Below are 27,386 nucleotides of genomic sequence, written 5' to 3'. Positions count from 1 at the left end.
GACATTCATATGTGTATGTATCTATATATATCTATATATGTATGTGTCTATTACATAATATATGTATATACATATTCTATCTATCTATATATGTTCATAGGTTCATAGGTAGGTACTAGGCTATCGGCCCTAGGGCCCATACAAGCCTAGCCAATAAATGTACCCTGGCTTTCGCCACCCAAGAAAAGTATTTTCCTATGCCCCTGTCGAGCAGAGCCACAGAAGTGATCCCCGGGGTGAATTTCCCATTCCCCATCCAATCATCAAGATTTTTCTTGAAGAGTGCTAATGAGGAGCTCTGTTTGACATAGATAGGTAGTCTGTTCCAGAGTATGGGAAGTCTCTGGGACAGGAATCTATCCCTCCAGCATGTTCTGTTTATTGTGCTGACAAGGTTAAGGTCCCTGGAGCGTGTAGCTCAGAGGGATTGGGATTTCTTTAAGTGGAGCATGTCCAACAGCTCTGGGTTTGACATAGCTTTGTATGTTAGGCAGAGATCGCCCCTGAGTAGGCGATATGCGATGGAGTAAAGCTGTAGTTTTTTGAGACGGTCTGCATAGGGCATCTGTTTGAGGTCAGTAATCCTCTTTGTGAGGTATTTCTGTGGTCTTTCCAGTTGTTGTAGATGTCTTGTGAGGTACATCCCAAAAGGGGCGTTGTACTCTATAATGGGTCTAATAAGTGATTAGCAGAGGGGAACAATGACCTCTTTTTTCTGGATGAGAATCCTTTTGTGATGAGATGAGCCACGTAGAAGGATTTCTTGACCACTGTGGTGATGTGATTATCAAAGGAGAGACTACTGTCCACCTGTGTCCCAAGGTCTCTTATCACATTTTCGACATTAAGTAGACTACCAGCTATGTGGTAGTTCATGGGTACAGAGTTTTTACCAAAGGGGATGACAATACACTTTTTGGCATTGAGCTTCAGGCCATGGCTTTGACACCAGGTATCTGTCTCAGTGAGGCCCTTTTGTAGTTTGTCCACATCGTTAGGAGTTGCGATTATGGCTCCTAGTTTGCAGTCATCTGCAAACTTTGTTAGCCAAAGACCTTCTGTGTTGGCCTGCACTTCAGAGAAGTAGATACCAAACAGGAGAGGACCCAGGACTGAACCCTGTGGTACTCCACTTGTCACTGGTCTGATGTTGGATTTGGAATATGCTACTTTCACAGTGTGGGTTCTGTCCATGAGCCAGTTGGCAACCCATCTTATGACATGGAGATTTATACCTAGTTTAGTGAACTTATCTATAATTCCAGAGTAGGGGATGGTGTTGAAAGCCTTGGCAAGATCTAGATAAGCTGTGTGAACCATTTTACCATCATCTATGGCTTTGGTGACTGCTTCAAAGAAGTCAATCAGGTTTAGGAGACATGATCTGCCTTTTACAAATCCAAGCTGAGATTACCAATGTCTTTGTTTATGAGTTCCATGATGATACATTCCATGGCCTTGCAGACCAGGCTCGTCAGGCTAATGGGGCGGTAGTTACCGGGGTCCATCATGGCTCCCCCTTTGTGGAGTGGGATAACTGTCACAGTGCACCATTCAGTGGGTACAAAGCCTGAGGTGAGGCTATGATTGAACATGGTACTTAGGTAGGGTGCCAGTTCATTCTGTAGTTCATGTAGAACGCAGCCTGGGATATTGTCAGGTCCCATGGATGCTGTGTTCTTGGCTTTGGAGAGTGTGTTTTTTACCTGTGCAGCCATGATTATAGGAACTTTGCATTCTTCCAGTATAGAGATGGGCCCTCTAGGGGGTGAGAGGGGGGTAAAGTTAGCACTGAACCTATCTGCTAGGATGTTGGCAATATCAGTTGGTTCTGTATATTTAGTGCCATTATGCTGTAACTCAGAGCAGATCTGAGTGTTCCCATTTAGATTCTTGACATAGCTATAGAATGCTTTGTGGTTGTCTTTAGAGTCAGTGCCAATTTTGTTTTCATAATTAGCTTTGGAGAATTTTATGAGGGATCTCAACTTCTTACCGAGGTTGACCAGGGAGTTCCTCCAGTCATGGGATTTTACTTATTTCTGCAACAGTTTCTTTCTTCTGTTGTAGAGTTTGTTTATGGCAGAGGACCACCAGACTGGCTTCCTTTGTCTGGAGGATAAAATCTTGGTTCTATTAGGGATAGCATGATCCATGCACTCGTGTAAGTGCTTATAAAGTGCATTTGTGTAGGATTCGGCAGTCATACCTCTGTTGTCCTTCAGCATGGGTGTCATGAATTTGCCACTTCTGTCTTAAGAAGTGTGAAGTTGGCTTATAAGAAGTTTGTTACGATGGTTTCCCTAATTGGGGCTGGGATGTGAATGTCTAGGCTGATTAGCTTGTGGTCGGATCTGACCAACAAGGAATTGACCTCTGGTGTGGAACACCGGTTTCCCATGTTGGTGATGACCAGGTCTAGGATATTGCTGCCCCTGGTGGGGGTGTGAATAAGTTGATCCAAGGCATTGGTATTTATGAATTCTAGAAAATGTTGAGCAAAAGAGTTGGTACATGAGTAGTTTTCCCAGTTAACGGTGGGGTAGTTGAAATCGCCCATTATTAGGGTGTTGGGTTGTACCCTAATACTTTCCAGTGTATCAAGAAATGAGGAGCGTGAATCCTGGGGCATGGTGGGGGGTCTGTAGCAAGCTTCAATTTGGATTGCAGTCTTGCCCAGAGTTAGTTGCACTTGGATAATCTTGGATGCATTATGCAGTGCAAGTAGCCTGGAGGTGTGGATATCCTTAATGAATATGGACACGCCTCCGCCTTTAGTGCTTCTTTCTGGGTTAGGTGGCCAAAAGGTGTGGTATGAATTGAAGCCTGGTAATGCAGGGGTGCTCTCTGGAGCTTTGAACCAGGTATCTGTCACTGCACAGATGTCACAGATGTCACTGGTTATGGTGGTGAATTTGTCATTTGAACCTTGCCTAAAAAAGGCACTATAGGGGTGGCAAGAGTCTTAGCCAGTATCCGGAATCCTAAGGGTGACAGGTGCAGGCCATCTCTGTCAAAGCATTGTGGACTGTCGATCATGTCGTCCCAGGCAGACAAATACTGGATCCCCTTAGAATGACACCAGAAGCTTAGCCAATTGTTGAAGTCAATCATTTTGTCCTTGTACTGTGGCATCATTCTGGGTCTATCTATTTCTACATCCCTCTCTATCTATGTATACTTATATGCATATTATATATAGATACATATATAAATATACATACATATACATATAATATATATATATATATATATATATATATATATATATATACCTTTTTATTTACACATACGAATACACACACTAACATACTGTTAAACATCCATTACTGTACAACCTACATTGTACATTGCACTACAACCTACATTGATATGTGCACATAACATCCTTCACATACATATGTATGTCCAGCCTTCACTAACAGTTGCAGTATGTCCCCTGCCCTATGCACATCTTCATATATATAGATACAGACTGCTAACACATATGGAGGGTTCACAGTATGTAGACTATTACATTATTAGTTTACATTACCTTTGTTTGTCACTGCTGTTTGTGATGGCTTGCTGCTGGTTAGCTTGCTGTTTTGTATTGTTTTATTTTCGGTGGCTGTCTCTGTGTCTCTTTTTTGGTTTTTCTGTTTTTTTTTTCTCTCTCTCTCTCTCTCTCTCTGTCTCTCCCTCCGGATATTGCAATGAAAGTATTGCATGTGTGGACTGGGAGTACAGGCTGCTTTTGTAGGTATATGCACATGTGCATGTGATGGCCTCTGCACCAATTGTTAGCCAACATTTACTAATTGCATGCAGCCTGCTGTGTGGTAATTGCAGTTCTCACTGTGATTTCAGGACAGTGCTATAAAATGTTAGGTTAGGTAGGCGTAGCCCTTTCAGATTTTCAAGGTGGGGACCATGCTGGTATGCTGTGGACACTACTGTGTGAGTGTAAAGGTTGGTATGTCTTTCATATTTCAGGCTGTGTTGTAGACACTGACATGCATGTTGTACTGACACCTGACTATTGCTTCCTCCAGTTTATTCTTCTCAGTGTGTATGTTAACTGACACCTAATAATACTAACACTGTTTAAATGGGAGTATGTGCTTTCCTGTGGGACTTGTAGAATAACTGGTATACAGCAGTGGCTCTTGCAATTTGTTGGTATGGGCTTCACTATTTGGCCTTTACATTCACTCCTTGAATGCCTGCTAGGTGTCTTTACTGGAATGTGTTGCTATGGCTTTCCTATTTTCCATTTACATTCACTCCTTGTAATGCTTGTTATATTTCTTTCAGCAGCAATTCCTTATATGTTTGTTGTGGTTTGGTGGTACTGCATGCAGTCTGGTCTGGCCAAGGTGTGGAGCTTGACACCTACAAGGGTATTTTATTTTGCTGCTGAGCAGTAGTGGAGCCTTGTACTTTGTACTAACAGTTATGGATAGCAGGCACATGCAGTGCTTGTAAACTGCTATACTGTCCTTATTTTATTAGTTGGATACCTCCTTTGATATTTGTGGTTTGTACACCTACATGTGGGTGTGCTTGTGGAAGCTATTCTACAGCTATTCACAGAGTGTGTGACAGCAGACAGAATGATATGCCTGTGAGTTTGTGACACTTGCAGGCCTCAGATACTCTCAGGTGTATCTTTTATCAGCCTCAGGGAATAGTTCATATTAGTGGGATACACCCGTAATATATTTCAGATATTCTGCAGTTGTGACTGTGGGGTGTTTTGAGCATATGTATTACTACACCATTTCTGACATGCAAGTAGTGCATACTTTCAGTAGTTGACAGTTACCATTACATGGGATAAAACACCTTTCTGCCTACTGTTAGTACATTTCACAGGGAGTCAGTGGGGCACAGTTAACATTTGTTTTCAAATCAGGGACATCCCTGTAAATCAGTCACAGTTGCGGGGTCTGGCCTCTTACCTGTTCAAATATGGCAGTGTTTATCCTGCTCTGATAGTGTGTGTGGTTTGCAAGATGTTACTGTCACATTATTACCTACTAGCTACCGACTAGCATGGCTGTTTCTCTTCTCACACTAATGTTATACAAATCCATAAGAATTGCCAGTAAAGATACAAGAAAAGCTTTATGTAATAGCCTTCCTATATTCCCTTTACATTCAGTCCTACTATTTCATGATATATTGCTTTCAGCACAAAGTTCTTGTATATCAGTCATGGCTTAGTGGTAAGTCATACAGACTAGTTTTTCCAAGGTCCTGGGTTCAAGACTGGCAGTGGAATTTTATTTTGCTGCTGAGCAGACTACAGGCCTTGTCAGTCAGAGTGACTAAGGCACTTTTAAGCAGTTGTAAGCGGGGTTACTGCTGGTTTGCGTGGAGCTCACGCATGCGCAGTGCCGCTTAGCCTCGCGCAGACACGCTTAGCTAAGCGCACACAAGCGCACACCCGCTTACAGCTGCTTAAAAGTGCTTAATGTTGCGCACACCCACGCTAATTTCTTTGAAAGAAAAGAAAATGGGGAGATAGGAAAGTGGTGAAAAAGGGGGCACAAAGAGGGTAGGACAGTAGGAAAACAAACTCGGGATTTGCAAGAAGGATTTAGGAAAGGCCCATAACTGCCCATTTCTTTATCAGCAACAGCTGTGCATATGTCTGTAATTTGGTGTGAAATTTGAAACCTTCCACCCTGAGAGAGGGGTGAGGACAACAAAATATGTTGTACAGCCAATTGTAATTACCAGTTCACATGTCCACCAGACATGTCTGCAAAATGGGCAGCTATGTATGGGGCATAATTTTTTTGCGGGAACAGAGTGCCCTTTTTTTATTTTTTTTTCAGGTGAGAGTGGAATGTGAGGTACAGGAAGTAGGTATATTTGGGTAGGTGAGTAGGAGAGGTTAACAGACAAGACAAGGTGCATGCAGGGGCGGAGTATGATACATGTTGGGGGGAAACACAATTGACGGGGACGGATGTTTGGATATTGCAAGCCCATGAGCCCACAGATGGCAACAGTGGAACTGAGATCCCCACCCATGGGCAGTTGCCACTGTGCCTTCACAGCCCAGGACAGGGCTGTGCTGGGGGCTGTGTAGGATAGGCAGCAGGGACACCCGTGAGTTGCACCACCCAAGCCTCAAGCAGGCATAGGGGTTCAAGCACAGAATGCCTGATCTCGCTATGCACCACAGACCGGACACTTTGGAGGGTGAGTGGACGGTCTCTTCCGGCCACGCTTGCAGAGGGGGGACGAGCCCCATCCCCTGCAGCCCTTCCACCCAAAGGTGGCACAGGGCCACCGGAGGAGGTTCCGGCCTGGGCACTAGTGCCAGGTGCACTCGCCAGCTGAGGTGGGAGAAGTGGGTTCGCTGGAACCCGCCTTCCCTGTTCTCCTATGTTTAGAAATATTTTATGACATTTTGGGTTAGTAACAAACAATACCATTCAAAATTAGTTGTAACAGCATGCATCAGTATTCCCATTAACCAAACACCCATGAATTCCAAACATTGAACAGCAAGCATAACACATACATATTTTGAACAACAGTACACAATCCAACAGCATGCAGGGTTGATTGATGGCAACAGGCCATCATGTGAATAGGGCACATGCAGCAACATACGTGCAAATATGTTTGAACCAACAGAACAAATGTCCATAGGAATTAATTGTGAATACACATACCCAGTTTGTTGTGGAATGGCATTATTTGTGAATATAGGGTAGGGTGAAGAAATATTTCATTAACAACTTTAACTACCTATACATATGCTGTACATCTCTAGTAGCTGCAGATATATTTACCCTACAGGTCTTAGTACAGTTTCCTATATGTAACCTTAGGAATGTTGGTGATGGGACTCTTACTGCTACATTAATATACATTGCATTTTTATTCATACACGTTCATATCTGGCTATGTTCAGGTACAGCATCCTGCTACATTTCATTTATATGGCTCTAGATAACTGTTGATGGTCATTATTTCATACAACCATACTATCTCCATATTGCAAGGGTTCAGCAACATATCCAAATTGTGGGACAGACACATTCCAGCTTCAGCACTTTATTTCAAACATTTCACTTTTTGGTTGTGGCTGTCTCATTCATTTCATTATGTACTGACTGCAGTATACTTTATTCAGAAGTTATAACAGCTTTCTTGGTCAATTCATACCTCTTTCTCACACTCTCATTTGTTTTATTTTTACAATTCAAGATGGTACTTAATTCTAGGTGTTATTAACATGTCATACTTGATTACAACAATCCTTTCCAACAGACTCACTTGTTTCATATGGCAGATTTTCAAAGGGGATGTATTTGACACATGTCTATTGTCTTTAGCTTGTTTACCACTGATTTTCAGGCTGCAGCAGGTTATCTGATATTACAATTCAGGTGGGCAATCACTATTTCAGACTTGTTTAATTTTTATTTCTGGATTACAGGCTGCATCACTTATCTAATCATGCAGTACTAGCAGAATCTTTCTTCTAATGTTATTTGAACTTTATTCATATGTAACTACACTGAACTCTTTTACAAGCTGTCTCACTTATATTGTATAACAATTACAGAAAAATAATTACTAACCTGCCTGGTGGCGCAACCGCTCCAGCCTATCACCATAGGCTCGCCGATTCGCAGAACGCACACCTGCAGCTGTAATATAAATGAAGTAATATTGGAACATACATCTCCATAATATCAGCTAAGATAATTCCTTTCATACATAATTACATGGATACTTACTCAGTAGTGGGGCATTGGGCATTTGCCGGGCCTCCTGGATCCAACGGTTCAGTTGGTCCTGCTTTCGTCTCTTCAGGTATGCATGGTGGTGATGGACCTGTTCACCAGTCCTTGGTATGCCTGTGGCACTGGTGAGATCATGAGCCAACCGGTTCCACGCCTCTGCCTTATACGCACCCCACAGAACCTGGCCCTGCATGAGTTGAGCCTCATGATCGTGGACTAGGAGCCAAACCATGTATTTGGACTCCTCAACACCCCACCTCTGTGCTCGGAAGCGACTACCCTCTCCTACACCTGCCATCCTGGCTGCAAATAGGTTCCACAATCAGTTATGGTGTGTATTCCCGCCTATGGGGCTTATATATGCCGTTTTTCCCGCACTTATCTGTGATTGGCCATTTTGGAATTGTATCAGCTTCACAAAATCTGCTTTGTCATGATTCTATTTCCAGTCATTCCTATATATATGCTAATACTGCATTTTTCAGTACAGCTATCATGGCTTAGTGGTTCAGTACTTTGATTATGATGCACAGTATCCTGGGTTTGAGCCTGGGCCTTGCTTTTTTTTATTTTACTACTGTCTAGACAGACTAGGAGGTGTGTATGTTTAAAGGTGGCTTTGATACAGGTTGCTCAACGTTGCCTGCTGGCAAGCCGGTTGGCAAGCTGCTCAGCTCCGCGCAAATGGGTTACGCTGGTTAACGTGTTATTTGGCTATGAGCACGCATATTACGCTGTGAGAAATGTTGCGCAACTACGGGCACAGTTTCAGTGTGTTAAAGCACTGCTCAACTCCGGGCACTCATATTACACCTGTTAAACCACTGGTTACCTATGGGCAAACATACTCAGGTTGCTAGAGCGCTGCTCAGGTATGGGCACTTATAAAATATTTTATTTTTTTATTGTGTCAGATTTCTTCATAAAAACATGGCCCATTTCATTGCATTTTACTTAAATTTTATATATATATATATATATATATATATATATATATATATATATATATATATATATATATATATATATACAGGGGATTGTTTCGTGCTTATTTCACTAAAAATAAAAAATGATGTTGTTGGTGCTCAAACCGTGACTATCTCCTCTTTGGCCGATGTCTCTACCGCTACGCTATTGCTACTTGGCTTATTTTGCATATTTAGATCTTATATGCTTTTTCAATGACTGCTAACTGTGGCTGAGTGGAGGGCACACCCGCACAAACGAGTGCAATTACGGGCAAACATTTTTGAAATTATAAAAAAAAAATTAAACTGTTCATTTTTACGTTTTCCATTTCAATTGAGTTAATAGTCTGTGGGGGCATGTGTGCTGTTGTGTTTCTTGACATTTCCACGGACTCACTCTTGGGAGTTTCCTTTTTGGACTGTGATTCTTCTGGGGGCGTGTCCCTTTGCAGGACTCGCCATGCGGACACGCCCCCTACATTGCTACACGGACCATGTTAGCCTAGGGTGTGATTCAGCATGCCCTCATGAATATGCATGGCATGCTGACATCACACCGTTTAACTGCAGCCTCCTTGTAAGACTTGCTAACTCTTACACAGAGGCTTCGTGAATCCTGCCCTATATGGCAACTGAGGCTGAATGCCTACGCTTTACTAGGTCTTACAGATTTGTATAGCTAGTATTTTAAGACTTAATTCTTATAAGGTATAAATTATTTTTTTATTTTATTTCTGATTCATAATGTCAGGTTATTTATGCATTTAGGATTTTAATTAAAATTAACATAGATATAGTAATTATTTTATGAATACAAAAAGTACTATGTTTGAATCATTAAGTTTTTGATTTATTGTTTAATTGCTAAATGTTTTTTATTCATCTCTTTGTCATTTCAATTTTGTTTTTCATTCATTGCATTGCAACATTTATTCATGTTCCATTATGATCACCAGAATAGGAAACTAGACCAGCCACAGGAGCTTGGACTAAGCCATCCCTCCTCATGTGGTTGTGGTGGTGCCACCACCGTCAGTAGAGGCACCCAGCTTGTCTAGAACACATTTCACCTCCACAACATCTAAACTACTTGCACCAATTAAATCTGGCAGCTCTGCCCTGGAGGCTAGTACACTGCCAGTGGAGGTGATGATTATGTCACCCGACAACAGCTGACAGAGCTGGTAGAGGAGATTATGGAGAGGACCCTCGGTGCCCACATCAGCCATATGGAAAATATTCCTGCAGCAGATTTCCAAATTGTTGCCCCAGCCAGCACTGTAAAGTTGCCTGCAATAGGAAACAATGGCGACCGTTCTAACTGTGAGAACTATATTTCCACTGTGTTCATGCTGGACAGGAATGTGCCTTCAAAATCCCATGCCAAATCCCAATCATGATGTTCTCCTTTCATCACCAATCCCTGCCTGTCTTATATTTCCTGTATGTCTGTGCCTGCTACTTAACCTTCCATACATACTTACATCTGTTATTCTTAAATACCTTCCCCAACATTCCCGCCCTCTCTCTTTAAAAAAAGGCACTTGTCCCACAAAAAAATTAAAAAAAAATAAGCCCCATACATAACTCTCCATTTCACCCATGGGTGCATATTACACACCTGATTTGGTCAAATTGATCACATAATGTTACTAAATTGCTGTTACACATCATTTGTGGCATGATTATCCAAATTTCCAGATTCTTTGTACATATACAATATTAGCTTGTGAAGAAGTTGATAGATATGGTCCTCTCCCACCATCATCCTACTCATTTGTTAATTACTCCCCAAGTGTTTTACCCTCTGCTTGCTCCTCATTTTTTCCTCTGTCCAGTCAATCCCATTTCACACTTTTAATCTGATCAGCAAATAGATTCACAAACCATTTGCATGGCCATAAATGGTTTATAAGTATAAATCTCTATGTCTATGTTCAGCATTTTTGTGATGGATGACATCAAGCAGCAAAACCTACTGCTAGTTCTCATCCTATGGCAAAAACTCAAAATAATTATGACTGAGTTAACACTTTGCCATTGGCTCTGCAAATAACCTTGTATGCATTGCACTTTAGTAAGTGATTCTGACAGAATTAAAGTAATGTGAGTGGTATCTGCTACTTGTGTATGTTTTAGTGGCCTATTGTGTACCCGATATGAGAAATCAATTCCAATGCACTCAGTGCAATGCTGTATGTAACTGAGGGAAGAATTCTGTCATATTATTCTTCCCCATGTCATTGCTTGCTCCATTCAGTTTGTACACTTGCAAACTTATCTGCATACTGATGTTGATGAGTGCACTAGTAATATCAGTCACATGTCTGCCTTGTTATCCTGCAAATTGTATACACTTCAGTGAAGTTTCACTGATATACAAATAAACACCAGACTTAATGGTAATAATAAATAAAACAGTTATGTACAAGTTAAGTAAATCAGGAATGCATGGGTGGCACTCATTTATGTATGACTTTTCAGACACGTGTCAGTGCAACTCCCTTTGTGCCCTCTTCTGTGACAGCATGGCAGTGGAGCATGTCATTTAATCCATCATGACTTCTATTCCAGTAATGTGTACATACATCACTCTTACATACATATATATCATTCCCTTTCATGACAATTCATGTGAAGTAGCACATGTATCACAGTCATGGAACTAAAACTTTCGAATACTTCAGCAAATGACTCTTCATACTCCCACCATTGGGTAATGCTTGGTATCAAGCAGCACCGCTACCCCTACGCAAGTAATGGTAACCGGTACTTCATGTCCTTTGGCAAAAACTGATTAGAATTTGTCTTTGGCTGCATTGAAATGGTACTTCATGCACTAACATGATTAGCCCCACTGAGTGACAGACATTAGTACTGATATCAGTATAAGGAGACAGTTATTATTATAACAGGCTCATTGGTTTAATGCAGTCCTTAGGGGATGTTTGCATTATCAATACAGTATATTGTGAATTCTGATCCACATGTTGCCAGAGTCTGTTTCACAACCCACATTGCCTATTCCTCTGTTGATGTGTCACACTGCCTTCAAATGTGTGCTTAACTGTGTTATGATTTCTTCTGTGGTATCAGTAGTTAGTGCAAAGTTTAGAGAATATGAATTGGACAGGCAAATGTTCAAAGCCAGCATTGTGAAGTCAGTTTGAGTGTGTACAAATGCAACTGGTAATAGACAGGATTGCTTTACACAACAGATGTGATGTGTTCATTTCTCAGTGGTAATATTTATACAAGCAGAGGGTTTTGAGCTTACAAGTGTTGCACTTCCTTTTATGGGAGGATATATGCATTTAAACACCCTGTTCAAGTTTTTCATTCAACTGCATGTTTTCTGAAAACTGTGATCTGACTTCTACTGTGACATCAGCAGTTAGTGCACAGATCTAGAGGATGTAGAGTGAGGAAGACAGATGTTTTATTCCTTCAATGTGTGCCCAGTATGAGTGCGTACAAAGGCAGCTAACAATGGCAGGACTGGCTTACTCAGCAGATGTGTTGAGTACAATTCTACTTAGTGGTAACATTTGCTCAGGTTGAGGGTTTTGATCCCTCAAGTGTTGTGCTCCATTTTAATGAAGGTCATTTACATTCAAATACCCAGATTACACTATCCCTTCAGTTGTGTATTTCTGCAGTTGTAATATAACTTCTTCTGTGGCATCAGCAATTAGTGCACGGTTTCAGAGAATGTAGCCTGAGGTAGGCAGGTGTTCACCTTTAGCAGTGCATGCCTAGTATGAATGTGTCAGAAAATGTTAACAGGCAGGACAGGTTTACTCAATAAATGTGATGTGTAAAATTCTACTCAAAGATAATATTTGCATAGGTAGAGGATTTTGATCCATCAAGTGTTGTACTGTCTTTACAGGAAGCCACACACATTAAATCATTTGTTCAAGCTGACCCTTCAGCTGTGTGCTTTCTGACATCTGTGATATTAATTTTTCTGTAGTATTAGTAGCTAGTGCACAGTTCTAGAGAAAGGTGAGTTACATAGAACATAGACACCTGTTTACATCTGGCAGTGTGTTCCTTGTATGAGTGTGTCATAAAAACAAAAAAAAAACATTATTAATATGCAGGAATGACTTACTCAACAGATGTGATGTGAAACATGTTATTGTTTTCTGATGGTTGTTGGATTTTGACCCCCTAAGTTCTATATTTCCTTATAAGCTTCTATAGAGCAACTGTTAGCATAAACCAGCATCATTTCTTAATTGTGGGAAATGTAGTTCTCATTTTTCATCCTTTGGCAAAAAACTGCTGAGAATTTTTCTTTGGCCATGGTGCTCTGCTGACTATTGCACAATGGAAGTTAGAGTTGATGCGCAAGAGTAAAACAGTAGTTATATAGGCCTGTGAAGACATTTATGTATTTATGTCAACCTTTGCAGCTTCCACAGTTCACTTCAACCCTGATGTGATGTTTCAACTGTTGATGGTCATGATCAACTGACTTATTGTTGTCTGCTGCACAATGGTCATTTCTTTTGTCAGTTTTCAATAATGTCATCACACACCCTTCAAATGTGTAGTTTCTCACAACTGTTATATAAATACATCTGTGGTTTTATAATCAATACATATGTCATGCAATTGTGACTTAGGTGTGTAGGGTTTTTAGTTCACTCAGCAATATATTGTAGCAGTGTATGAAACAATTATTACTAGACTATAATGGTTTGTTACACAGATGTGGTATGATCAGTTCTACTTGGATATGCCCCTTTTACAGGGGGTGCTGTGCTCACTTTTAACTGTGCCCTATTCATTAAGACACATTCTGCTGATGACCTTTCTCCATATGTGTGATTTCTGACAAGTGTTGTAGAACTTGTTTTTTGGCATCATTAGCTAGTGCACTACTCATGGGAACTTAAGCTATAAAAGTTCACATCTGTGCAGGTCTCAATTGCTACATAATGACAGCTGTCATTATCATATGGTAATAGTACTATGTAAGCATAGAAGTGGAATAGTGTACCACATTCATCTGACAGAATCCACGCCTCACTGTCATCATGCACTGATTCATATATTGTTTGTTGGGTTTCTCTCCCCATATGTGTTATGCATATTTTTCCTGTGCATTTTTCTTCTGCTGCATTAATTAACTATACAACTGTTGTGTAGTCACATCTTTTCCAAACACCTTCTGTTGTGGAGTATTATAGTTGTGCCCATGATTTTATTATCAGTGTCAACAGTAACAATTTTGAAAACAGGAACGTGAATTTTTGCATGATATAATGTTATCTATTCCTCTGACACATATGTGGCAGCCATTTCTCTCTCTGTCTTGAGTACTCTTTTAGCACGACTTGCTAATATGCCATACTTGGGAATATATTATTTGATATAGTTATGGATTCAAACAAAGGCATGTACATTTTGATTGCCTGTTAGCAACTCTTCAGTACCCTAGCAATATGCAGTTCCACTTGCCTGTACTCCCAGTGCTTTAGCAGCATGCCCTGCTGCTCCAGAAACCTGTCAGGAACATTGGCAGGGGTTAAATGTTATCTATAATATTGTCTTTTTTACTGGTCTCGGGTGTTACACTCCACACAGATGTTAGCTATCCTGCCTTGTCCCAACATTATCTGCTGCCTTAGGCCACTGCTGTTATGGCCATTTGGGGATATTTGCTAATAACGGCTATGTAAGTAATCCATGTATATCTGAAAGGATGTGTGTTGTGCCCCGGGGAACGTGCATCATAGCTGCTTGACTGGCAACTCTTGTTGTGGCATATGTATGATAAATGTGCCATGTAGTACTTCTGAGTTCACTTCCCTTCAATTCAGTTACTCTGTTTTCTTGCAGTCAGCCTGCATATGTGAGAAATGCGATTGATTGTGTTCTTATGACCCATTGCACCATTTATTAAAATTTTATGTGCCCTCTATAACATGAACTTTACAAAGTGAATAAGATTACAATGTGCATGTGCTGTGATAAACTTCGAGAAAAACAGCTTCCATTTCTACCCACCTTCATAATATGAGTGCATAGCTCACACTCTGTTGTTGTTTGGTATGTATGTGTTAATGCATCACAATGAAGTTTTAAGGATATGTTCCACATCTCCTGTGTACATAATTTTTACCTGAGACGAGTTTCACAGCTTGTCTACTTTCTTCCTGACATTTGCGGTCATCTGGCATATCCTTGAGAATCACTGTCACTAATGATAGTCTCTTTCTATGTCTGACTTCATACCCTTCAGACCATGCATGCCATTGCCACAACTGTTATTCTATCCACTTTCACAATGTGTAGGAGCAATATTTTCACATTTGTGCATGTCTCCACATTATTTGTGTGTTTTTGCAGTAGTCTTGCTTTGGGGGGTTGATTGTGTGCTCGTCTATACATCAAAACTTGCCTTACGTGGCCATATTGTCATACAAAATGTTTTTAATACTGAACATATCAATGAATGTGTGTTTATGCAAAGTCCATTGCATGTAATGTTCAACATCTCTTTGATTTCAGTTAATGAATTGTATGCCATCATGTTTTATTGTCTCTTTGTTTCTAGGCTTTCCTACTGCTTGTGTTTTCTTGTTTTTTAGTTACCTGATGTTCCTGAGTGTGTTTGCACTTGTTTCTGATTCTATGGTTTATTATGCACACTCTTTTGTTTTACATAATGCATTTATATATGGCCATGCACTTGTTTACCAAGATGTGGACACAATCCTGTGCTGTGGGTTTGAGGTGAGACTCCTTGTCATGTCATGTGCCTTGGCTTCTTGAATATTTGATTAGCAATGCTGCTCATCACACTAATAAGATCGATCATGTTAGCTTGGGCATGACATGGAAATGAGGTTAATGAAACCCCAGAAGAATCTCCTAAAAAGAAAAATATTAAAAATAGGATGCAGAGTGACATGCATGTTTTTGGTAAATTATTTATTTGTTTCAAGTATACATGTTGATGTAAAATTTAAAAGTGTATATTGACAGTTTATGTCTCCTTTCTCCTCTATAAATGTATTACCTTTGGTTATGATGCATATATGATTTGTTTCCTCCGTCCTGGACTATGTGTTAATTACAAAATACTTGCTCTGAAAATTTTGTTTACATCTAAAGAGGTATGTTGCTGCAAATGTCTGTCATTATTAATTACTGTGCATATTCATAATAAAAAGGCTTCTCCAGGTCTTCAGATTAAGGATAGGCAAAATAAGTCATAGGCGTCTGATGCATATTTTTGGATGTAGAAAAGTTATCTGCTGTTTCACAGAATATGAGTTAAGATCATGAGGAAAGTACATGAGTTTCATTGTCACATTACATAAATTAATCAGTGAGTTTATCTTTATACTCATTTCATTGTCTGAGTTAATGAATAATATTTCACTTTGGAATTCTACTTATGCAATATTTAGAACAAATTAAAATGTCTTAACTGCTATTTTGGTTTACACAGGTAGAAAATGTTACATCAGATTTAGAACTGAGACGTATTGCTGAAAAAATGCAGGTCCTGACTGCGCAACCCCAGCAATTAGACTCAAATAATATTGCTACGGCAGCTAACATTACAGGGCAGATCTTTTTGAAAACAGAGGAATTTAATACCACAGAGGTGAGATACCAGAATTACTCTACTGAGATTATGAAAACAGTTACTCAGTTTTCTCTGTCATGCAAAATTAATGTTTTTAATGGCATAACCATGTAATCATTACTCCTTTAATTCTGCATTATATTGTCTTAGTGGTACAGAGCACAGGCAGTGACATCTCTCTTACACAAAATGTCTGCAGTTGTTCATTTGATGAGCTATTTTGTCATCCCAAAGGAATAAAGACAGTTTTGCTAGTTGTACAAATTAAGGGTATCTGAACAAGTGGAGGTTCAACATCATCAACTTTTTTGTAAGGACATAAAACAGAGGTGGCTAACTTCACGGTACCCACGCAAATGGAGAATAGTTGCATGACCGCCGAATCATACACCAATGCACTGTATGAACACGTACACAAATTCATGGATCTCACCCTACCCAATAGAACCAAAACACTCTTCTCTACAAAAAGGAAGCCAATCTGGTGGTCCCAGAAAAACTGATGGTGATGCAAGTGAAGTCCCATGACTGAAAACTCCCCTCTCAACTTCTAAAAAAGTTCAGAACCAAAAATCAAATCTCTAAAAGCTAGCTGAAAAAAAAGAATTGCAAAAGATAGTAAAGACAACCACAAACAAGGCTTATAGTTATTGTAAATAATCCACACTCCCTTTATTTGGTTTGAGGATTTGGTAGGTACTGGTGGTACCTACACTCTGACTGAACATACAGATAATATATATTTGGCCAACATATCAGTGCCATTTTACTCTCTCACCCCCCCAAAGGACCAATCACAATACCAGTAGATTGCCAGGCACCCAGTATTACTGCTGCACAGGTTAAAACAGCACTGCCCAAGACCAAGAATACAGCTTCTATGGGACCTGACAATATCCCTAGCTGTGTTCTACATGAACTACAGAGTGAACTGGCACCTCACCTATGTGCCCTGTTCATGCTTTGTCCCTACCAAATGGCACACTGCTACAGTCATCCCTCTCCACGAAGGAGGAGCAACTACAGAACCTGGGAACTATCGCCCCATTAGCCTGACGAGTCTGATATGCAAAGCTATGGAATGCATCTTCATGGACCTAATAAACAAGGATATAGGGAATCTCCAAATTCAGGATCCCACTCAGTTTTGTTTTGTGAAGGGTAGATTATGCCTGCTCAACATGGTCGACTTTTTTGAAAAAGTCACCAGAGCTGTGGATGAAGGCAAGGTGGTTCATACAGCCTACCTTGATCTGGCCAAGGCCTTTGATACCATTCCCCACTCAGGAATCATAGAAAAGCTCACTAAGCTAGGCGTCAACCATTATATCACTAGGTGGGTTGCAAACTGGCTCACAGATAGAACCCAGAGTGTGAACATAGCTGACTCCCAAGTCAGACTGCAGTCCAGTCACGAGTGGAGTCCCACAGGGTTTGGTCCTGGGTCCTCTCCTGTCTGCTATCTACTTCTCTGAAGTCCAGGTCAACACGAAGGGACTCTGGCTGACAAAGTTCACAGATGATTGTAAGTTTGAAGCTATTATTAACTCCCCAAGTGATGTTGACATCCTGCAGAAAGACCTCACTGAGATCAATGACTGGTGTCAGAACCATGGCCTTAAGCTCAATGCCAAAAAATGTCGAAAAAAACAGTTCCCTTGAATTATCACATTGATGGTAGTCCACTGAACACAGAAGGTGTTATAACAGATCTGTTAACACAGGTTGACAGCAACCTCTCTTTTGACCACATTGCCACTGTGGTCAAAAAGTCCTTCTATGTGGCACATCTCATTACTAAGTGTTTTGCATCCAGGAAGAAAGAGGTCATTGTCTCCCTCTACTCTTCCCTCATTAGGCCAATCATTGGGTACAATGTTCCATTTGGCATGTACCTCACTAGACACCTGCACCAACTGGAGAGGCTACAAAAGTACCTCACAAAGAGGATCCTAGGCCTTAAATACTTGTCCTATATGGACAGACTCAAAAAACTCCAACTATTCTCTGTCTCATATCACCTACTTAGAGGTGATCTCTGCTTGACTTATAAAGCCATGTCTGACCCAGCTCTGTTAGAAATGCTACATCTAAAGAAATCCCAATCCCTCTGCACCACACACTCCAGAGACCTCACCCTCATTACCACAATCAACAGAACATGCTGGAGGGACAGATTCATAACCCAGAGACTGCCCATGCTCTGGAATAGACTTCCCATACATGTCAAGCAGAGCACCTCACTGGCCCTGTTCATGAGAAATCTTGATGAGTGGATCGGAAATAGAAAATTCACCCCAGGGATCACTCCAATGGCTCTATTCATAAGAGGCACTGGGAACTAAGGTCAGGTGGGACAATGCCAGGATAATCCTATGGGCTAGGCTTGTAAAGGCTCCAGGGCCATTAGCCTGGTACACACCTATGAACATATGAACCTATGATATTCAGAAATTTACCTATGTTCATTAGTTTAATCCCCCATCCTCAGCAATGTAAATTGGGTTGTTGGCTTAAATCCAAGCACAAATCAAGACAAAGCTAGAAAAATCAAGATTGATATGAGTCAAGATAGGTGAGTATGTGAGACATGCCACCATCTAAAGCAACCTAGTCTAACTGTATAGTGTAACTGCAAGAGAATGTGCAGTGGTATGCCTCCCAGAATGCGTTACATTGTGTCACCAATATTCCATTCAGTAGTACACCGTTGCATTTTCATATTTGTAATATTACAGATATATCTGTACAATACTGAGTAGAGTGATAGTGATTTGAGCCTGTACGCATAGGATAGGTGTTAGAGGCCATGGATTCTCTTTGTAAGGTATTTCTGTGGCCTTTCCAGTTGGTGCAGATGTTTGGAGAGGGTCATACCAAATGGGGTGTTATTCTCAATTATTGGTCTAATGAGGGAAGTATATAGAGTGGTAATAACCTCCTTTTTTCTGGATGCAATCTCTTTACTTATGAGATGAACCAAGTTAAAGGTTTTTCTGACCACTGCCGCTACATGATGGTCAAATATGAGATTGTTATCAACCTGAGTACCCAGGTCTCTCACCACAGGTTGTGTGCTTAGGGGGTTGCCATTGATGTGGCAATCAGTACGGGCCATATTTTTGCTGAATGGCATGATGATACATTTTTTGTGTTTAGCTTAAGGCCATGACTTTGACACCAGTCATTAGTTGCTGTGAGACCCCCTTGCAATATGTTAATATCATTTGTGGAGTCAATGACAGCACCCAACTTACATTCTTCCACAAACTTGGTCAGCCACAGGCCTTTTGTCTTTGCCTGGACCTCTGAGAAGTAGATGCCAAACAGTAGGGGTCAAGGGACAGATCCCTGGGGAACTCTATTAGTGACAGGTCTGCTATTGGAGGTGGAGGCACCTATTTTGACCTTGAGGGTCCTGTCAGTGAGCCAGTTGGGCATGCACATGATGAGGTAGGGATTTACGCCAAATTGTGTTAGCTTTTTAATGATGCCTGAGTGGGGGATGTGTCTAATGCCTTGGCCAAGTCAAGGTAAGCTGTATGTACTGACATGCCCTCATCCATGGCCTTGGTGACAGTCTTAAGAAAGTCAACCAGTTTCAACAGGCAAGATCTGCCCTTTACGAATCCAAACTGGGTGGGGTCAAGTGCTTGGAGATTACCTATGTTTTTGTTTATGAGATCCATAATAATACACTCCATGGCTTTACAGATCAGACTTGTCAAGCTAATGGGGCAATAGTTTCCAGGGTCAGTAGTGGCACTACCTTTGTGCAAGGGGATGACAATGGCAGTTGTCCACTCTGCTGGAATGAAGCCTGTACTTAGGCTGTGATTGAATAGGGTGCTCAATGGCGAAGCAATTTCATGCTGGAGATGGTACAAAATACAGCCTGGGATACTGTCAGGTCCCATGGAAGCTGTGTTCTTTGCCTTGGATAGGGCCTTTAACACTTGATCTGTGGAGATATGAGGTGCAGGACAAGTATCGGGGATGTTGAAAGGGTCTTTGGGGGGACATGGGGGTGAAGTTTGCACTGACTCTATCTACTAGCAAGTTGGCGAAGGCAACAGGATCAGTGTAAGTGATACTGTTAAGTACTAATTTGCAATAAACCTGGGCTTTGCCATAGAGATTCCTGACATAATTGAAGAAGGCTTTGTGGTTTCCCTTTGTTTTGGAGGTTAGTTTCGATTCATAATTGGCTCTGGATGTTTTCACTAGTGATCTAATTTGCTTGTTAAGGCTAAGGAGGGAGTTTTTCCAATTTGGAATTTATCCCTTTTTACCCTTGGACAACAGTTTCTTTCTTTTGTTGTAAAGCCTGTTGATAGCGGGATGTCCACCAAACAGGTTTGTGTTTCCTTGAGGAGCAGGTTTTAGCTCTGTTGGGTATGGATGAGTCCACGCAGTTAGAACAATAAATTGGGACAAAGCCTAAAATAATGGGGACAAAGACCCAAAAATAGAGACTAATTTTAAATGTTGCTCTTATAAACTTAGAAAGTTGCCAGAATGACAGGTTTTGTTTTAGAATGGATTTTCTGAAGGATATGAAATCATAATCTAAAATGTCTGTCATTATTTAATGACTTCAGTTACTTCAACTTTCAGTGATTTGCCAGAAAACCTTAAATTTTATGTGTAGGCCAAAAATATGATTCAAAATCTGGACATTCTGAAAAAATCTGAACAGTTGAGAGGCATGTTTTAAATGCATACAAAAATAAGATTATAGTATGTTGATGGGCAGTAATTACAGACTTTAGTTTAAATGAGTTATGTACAGGCATATTTTGTTAAAACTGAAATATATTAAGACATTTTTACTTATTTAGTAAGTGACTCATAACAGCTATGTTTGTTTTCAGGTGGAGTAGGAATTAAACTCAGTTGCACATCATGGAAAGCAAAACACAAGTAATCTATATATTTCAAATAGTAAAGAAACACAGCAGAGAACAGGTTTTAGTATAAGTAATGAAAAACAGTCAAAATAATACTATATGCCTTTATTTATTTATTTTGCAGTGAGTCAGATCCCTTGCACCCTTACATTAGCAACTGTAGTGTACACAACTCCCACAAATGTATTTATTCTTACACCAAGATCATGTTAATGAGAAAGAAGTGTGTTAAAAGGTTAAATTAACTAAAGATAGTGGCACAACAGGTAGCATTGCCACCTCACAGCAAAAGGTTCTCTGGTCCAGTTCTTATTTGGAGTGCCTTCTGTGCAGAGTCTGCATGCCCCCCCCCCTTGCTTCTGTGAGTTTTCTCTGGGTAATGTAGTTTCCTCCTACATTCCAAAGGCATTCAGTAAGGTGGACTGAAGATTGTAAATTGCCAAATAGGTGTGTGTGTGATACAGAAGAAAGACCTGGCAATCTACTTTTATTTTCCCTTTTTGCCTTGTAAACTCCATGGGTAGTAGTGGCTATCTGCTGGGTCAGTCCAGAGTCAGATGTGATTTGTAAGTGAGTGATGCTTAAAATGTGAGTAAATATATTTATCTTCAGATGTTGTGCTTACGTGAACTCTTATATTGTAACAATCACACTTTTTATGGATTATTGTTTATTTATTTTCATTACAATATCAAAATAAAATTGCATGCACTCATTAATGTACAATAAAACAAGTCTAAAATAAGAAAGATGACAATGAGTTCAGCAATTAAATAATAACAGCAGTTCATATTCACATATTCAACAGTATAAAGAAGGTATCAGAAAAAGAATGAACAGACTGATGAATATATATATATATATATATATATATATATATATATATATATAAACATATTCATATTTATATATTTATATATTTATTTATGTGTTCATTTTATATATATATATATATATATATATATATATATATATATATATATATATATATATATATTTACACATATAGGATCCCTTCTAAATCTCGAAATACTGAAAGATCGACTTTCATTATCTCGAGACTATAATATCGAAAGTGCAGTTAACCAAAACAGCACTTCACCAGACTGTCTTCTGCTTTCCTACACATGTGCCCAAATCACCATAATCTGTTCCTTTTTAGCTTCACTGTCATTCGAGCTACTTGGGCTTCTTCTCTGATGTCTTCTTCTGTGCCACAGTGGGCATCCTATGACCCATCTCAGGCAAGTTATCTCCATTATTTTGACCGCTCTGCCTTTACTGCCCAGGTTTCTGTATCATGTAGTAGTACTGGTCACATCACTGTTTTGTACACCTTACTTTTCTGTTTCTTTGGCATTCTGTTGTACATTATCCCAATGCTCTGTGCCATTTGACTGCAGCATACCTCCCAACCATCCCAAATTACTCGGTTTTTACTGAGTTTTGGGGTCCCAGTAATGGGGTGCCACGATTCCCGAGTGGGACCCCTTTATTTCCGATTTTTTAATCTATTCTTTTTTAGAATTCGCTCTTTCGGAGCCGATGTCTTCATGTGCGTGATGATGTCAGCTCTGTCAGCATTAACTGCGCATCTGTTTGAAGGCGCAGGATTTTGAATATTAAGCCGCAGGTCCTCTGTTAAGTGCAGGATTTCTAATTGCTGTAATTGCCGCGCATCTGTTGTTTGAATATTAAGCTGCAGATCCGCTGTTAAGCCATGGACAATTTAAAGCAGGATTTCTGTTCTGGGAGGATGACTGCCTGCCTTGTAAGTCAGAATGACGAACGCAGTCGATAAGGTACCTAATAGAGCTAGCTGAAGGAATGAGTGTGTGAGTGTGTGTGTGTGTGTGTGTGTGTGTGTGTGTGTGTGTGTGTGTGTGTGTGTGTGTGTGTGTGTGTGTGTGTGTGTGTGTGTATATACCAACCCCATGGTCACACTTACTCGACGAAGGGAGAAAAATCTGTAAAAATTGAATTACTGCCAGAGTACAATTAGAAGTTGCTCTGGCAATGTTTTGAAGAAAAGTATTTGGCCATATGCTGTTTGACTTCTTTTTCTTTGAGCTTCTGAAGCTTGCAGAGTTTCTTTCAAGACTGTGTAGGAAAATCAAGTTTCAAATATTGAATTTTAGTTCATTATTATATAAAATTCCTGTAGAGCCATTTTCAATAATTTTTCTCATTTTGAAGCCGTCACTTGTTACGGTACATGCAAATGCCTGTGTATAATTCACTATGATGTTGTCCATATCAAATAAAGCTGTATTTTTTGACTCCTCAACAAAGCGGGTACAACATGGTCAACAATGTATTTACAAAAGATTCCTTATAACCTCTTTAAACGAGCCACTTTATCAGAATGTTCTTCATTTAGAAATACCTATATTATATATGTCACTTTGACCCTTGGAAAAAAAAGACTGTCATGTTTTTTTGTACTTAAGAGATGAGAGCTAGTACTGTTCACATACTTATTCACAAATATTGCCTTCTTAAAATATTGACTGCTTATATTTAGTTTTTGTACACATCTTCCTAACATCTGATTGTGCAGCTTTAGTCTTTGCCCAGAACCTATAGCAATGTTCATGCACACATGTTTATCTTGCAGTTAACAGACTCCTTTTTGAATGTAGATTCTAACATTATATTATCCAATATCTAATTTATACACAACAGTGTTGACATTTTCCTGTAATATACTTCTGCTGAACTGAAAGACATCTGTTTATGGCTACTTATTTAGTTCCACATTTTATATATATATATATATATATATATATATATTGTGTGTATAGACGTAGACTGTTATCGTGGAAATGTTCTGAATTGGGCAGTTTTGTCATCATTGGTTCATGCATTTTTGTTTCATTGCCTACTGGGAAAATGTTTAAACAATAAATATAAAATGCACTCCAACTTAAGTCTAACAAGTGTGCTGTGTTATACAAGGAATATAATTTAATAAAGTCAGGACGGTGTATCAATGAGTGCAAGTATGTTTCTTGTTTTGTGTGCAAAGGGCCTCTGATTTGAAAACAGCCCAAAGGTAATCTTTATCCACCACTGGCCAGATGCATTTTCTTTGGATGTGGTGTAGGTTTCAATGCTGTTTCAATGAATGAGTTTCAAGGGCAGAGAAGTTTTAATGCCAAGTCTATTTTCATTGTGAGACAGTATTGCTTTGTTTTAGCAGATATCTATTAGAGTTTCTTGATTGTGCTATAAAATGTAAAAAAATAAAATCCAAATAAGTATTGTAGAAGTAAAGCAGTATGCACACATTAGTGTTTATGGTAAATGAGGTGAAATAGCCAGGTAATGGGGCATTGGAATGGCTGCAGGGGGAATCTAGTGCTATATTTTGGTTCTGTCCTTCAGTTTGTGTTTAAAAGTTGGTATCCCACAATTCCATTGGAGTGGGCGGGGCTGTGTAATTATGTATGCAAATGTTACGTTAATCAGCATACAGATTTGTACCTATTTTTCATGGGCCTTGTCTAGATTTTTGATGTTTCCAGGTTGAGAGGTATGGGCTGCAGCCCCTCTGATTCTAGCTTTGATCTCCTCATTCAGACTTCCCTTCAATTCAACCACCCCTCCCAAATACCTGAAACTGTCAAACATAAATGCTGGTTTGAAAATCAAAAGGCAAAATTAAGTAAAAGGAAAACATAACGACCACAGTGCAATTGACATTAAAGAAAACATGCCAGAACATATACTACAAACAACAAAAAATGACTTGAATAAAACACAGATAGATAATATTAAAAACTTATATTCTACAAAACAATAAAAAAAATAAACAAACTAGCAAAGGACACCTAAGAAAAGATCACATACTCATGAAATTAATTAAATTATTTTACTAAGGAACGAGCAGACGGGTGATTCGCTGTGGTGACCCCTAACCGGGAAAAGCCGAAAGAAGAAGAAGACTAAGGAACGTTAATGCCTTGAACATAAATGTAATCCATCACTAATAATACTACTAATAAATGTTATTATAATAAATATTTGCAAATTTTCTTGTTTAAGTTTATAAAACAAAATTTTTCATGTAAAGAAACAATTCAGTGCTGCATAAGGGTCCTTATAGCAACATGTGAAGACTATGGCTACTGCAAAAAGAGCCACCCATATAATCTGAAATGTATCAGGCATTGAATAGACCTGCTGCCACTGGTGACCCAGCAAAAGAGGAATTGCTAAAGGTGACCATAACCTCATCTCCTCCCCTACATAAAGTACCTGCAGAAGGATAATACGATGGAAAAACTGGTTACACGCATATGCTGTAAACACAATTATAGTTGTACAATTGTCATTAACTCCCCACTGCTGATAGAATGGTGCTCACCTTCACTGAATTCCATCCGTGTTAAGCTGACACTGCAAAACAAATTAAGCACTCCTAAGTGTATCTATAACAAAAGTAAGATAGCAGAAAATATTAATGCAGAAAAAAAAATCTTATATTACATGTCTGTCGCTGTCTGTCCCTAACATCTGCCTCCCACTAACCAAGCAGGTCATGTTGGTACTACGTCAAGTCAGTAGACTAATGCTGGCACTGCTTACTATAATGAGTGATAGCAGTAGTCTTGCACTTCCTGGCACATCACACTGGAGCCCTGCATTCCATAGTGTTTAAAGATGTAATAGCCACTCAGTCAGGTCTCCTCAAGGAGAAAAAAATGGTAATACTAGATTTGTGGATCACACATTACACAAGATTGCACTGCATTGTGGTGTCACAGCACATCTCCTTCCACTGCACTGCACTGCAGCACTAAGAAAAAATATGGAGCTATACTACAGTGTTAAAGGTGTGAGTATGCCATAGGCACTGGCATACTGGTCACCATGATATGCACAGCCACAAACAGCATGTTTGTAAGTGCAAACCGCTATAGCAGTGATTCAGCAGTGGTGCTAACTAACTTCATTAACATAACTGCCATGCTAATATGCTCATCTTGCTTTGTGTCAGAACAATTAGACTGGAATGTAATACTTTCTCTTATCAGCTATGAATTTATCTGTAGTTGAAAATAAGCTGGCTCAGCACTTACTTGTCTCCTTTCCAAACCTGCTGTTCTAAGTTCAGATCATGAAACAGCTAGCGTGTACTAGGTTTAATTTTGAATAAAAACAGAATGTATTGTCTCGTTAAAATAAGTTAATAATTAATTGCTTATGCATTAATCAATAAAGTCAAAATTTGTCTGCAGCAATAAAAAGAAAATTCACTGATTTCAATTTAGCACATAATATTCAGTCATCTCAAGTTACACTAGTCAGGCTGAAACAAAGAGAGTTCCTATCAGTGCCCATAAGTCCTCTGTTAGTAGATTCATCTTGTTTAAGGGTTTTCATCCTTGCTGAGCTTTGAGGAATAGTTCCACATGCTGCATCCATTCTGCTTCTGGGAAATTACAAAAAAAAACCCACTGACGATAATTTATTGCACATCAACGCTGGCTGCTCTGTAGGCAGAAGTCTAATTTATTTACAGGGAGACTTGGTTAAATACCTTGATAACAAAACTTCACTTTCTCTCATTTGTGAATAGATCTGGCTTTGTGGGTTAGTCAATACCATAACGAGCAAGATGCAATATCACAGTCTATGATTCCTTTTTCAGACTGTCTAACAGTACAGCTGTCCTTCAACAAAGCTCTCTCTGAGTCTGTCTGCGCTTAGCTAACAGAAGCATAAATATCACTGGAGAAAGAAGTATGAGTGAAAATCGGAAAGTCTGAATTCTCTGTTCAGGTTTGTCCAGTATATAACTCTTGTCAGAAGGGAGGGCTTTGGAATTCCTTTGTTTTGTCTGCAGTGGTGTGAGTGGATGTAAATGCATGATTTTCTTTCCACAGTTCATTATTCCTTTGACTAAAATTATGGCCTTGGCCGGGGTGGGGGGCATCACCTCTTTTGCCTTCTTGACACTTGTACAGAGCAGGGTAGTATCCATGTTTTATGTATCCAGCTCAGTAGTCCTTTCTTGGTTATGGCACTTCTGTGTTTGTCCTCCTCTTGGCCTCTTGGCAAGATGAAAGTAGATATATTCATTGCAGATATCCAGAAGATAAGAAGTTTTTGTTTCTTTCTAGGAAAACAAGTCTGA

At 39.7% G+C, this 27,386-nt stretch overlaps 1 protein-coding gene across 1 annotated transcript in view; it reads left to right on the top strand.

The window, feature by feature from the left end:
- The window catches only part of ADGRG7 (adhesion G protein-coupled receptor G7), a 974,993-nt gene that overhangs the window by 356,191 nt on the left and 591,416 nt on the right, over positions 1–27,386 (top strand). The window contains exon 5 of the mRNA XM_044071646.1: positions 16,194–16,352. Within this exon, the coding sequence (XP_043927581.1) occupies positions 16,194–16,352 (159 nt within the window). The remainder of the gene's footprint in view (positions 1–16,193; positions 16,353–27,386) is intronic.

Source organism: Protopterus annectens, chromosome 5.part0 (assembly GCF_019279795.1).
Source record: "Protopterus annectens isolate FY-2018-M chromosome 5.part0, PAN1.0, whole genome shotgun sequence".
Taxonomy (NCBI): Eukaryota; Metazoa; Chordata; order Ceratodontiformes; family Protopteridae; genus Protopterus; species Protopterus annectens.
Note: the sequence above shows the minus strand (reverse complement) of the source record. Positions and strands in the feature narration are given on the sequence as shown.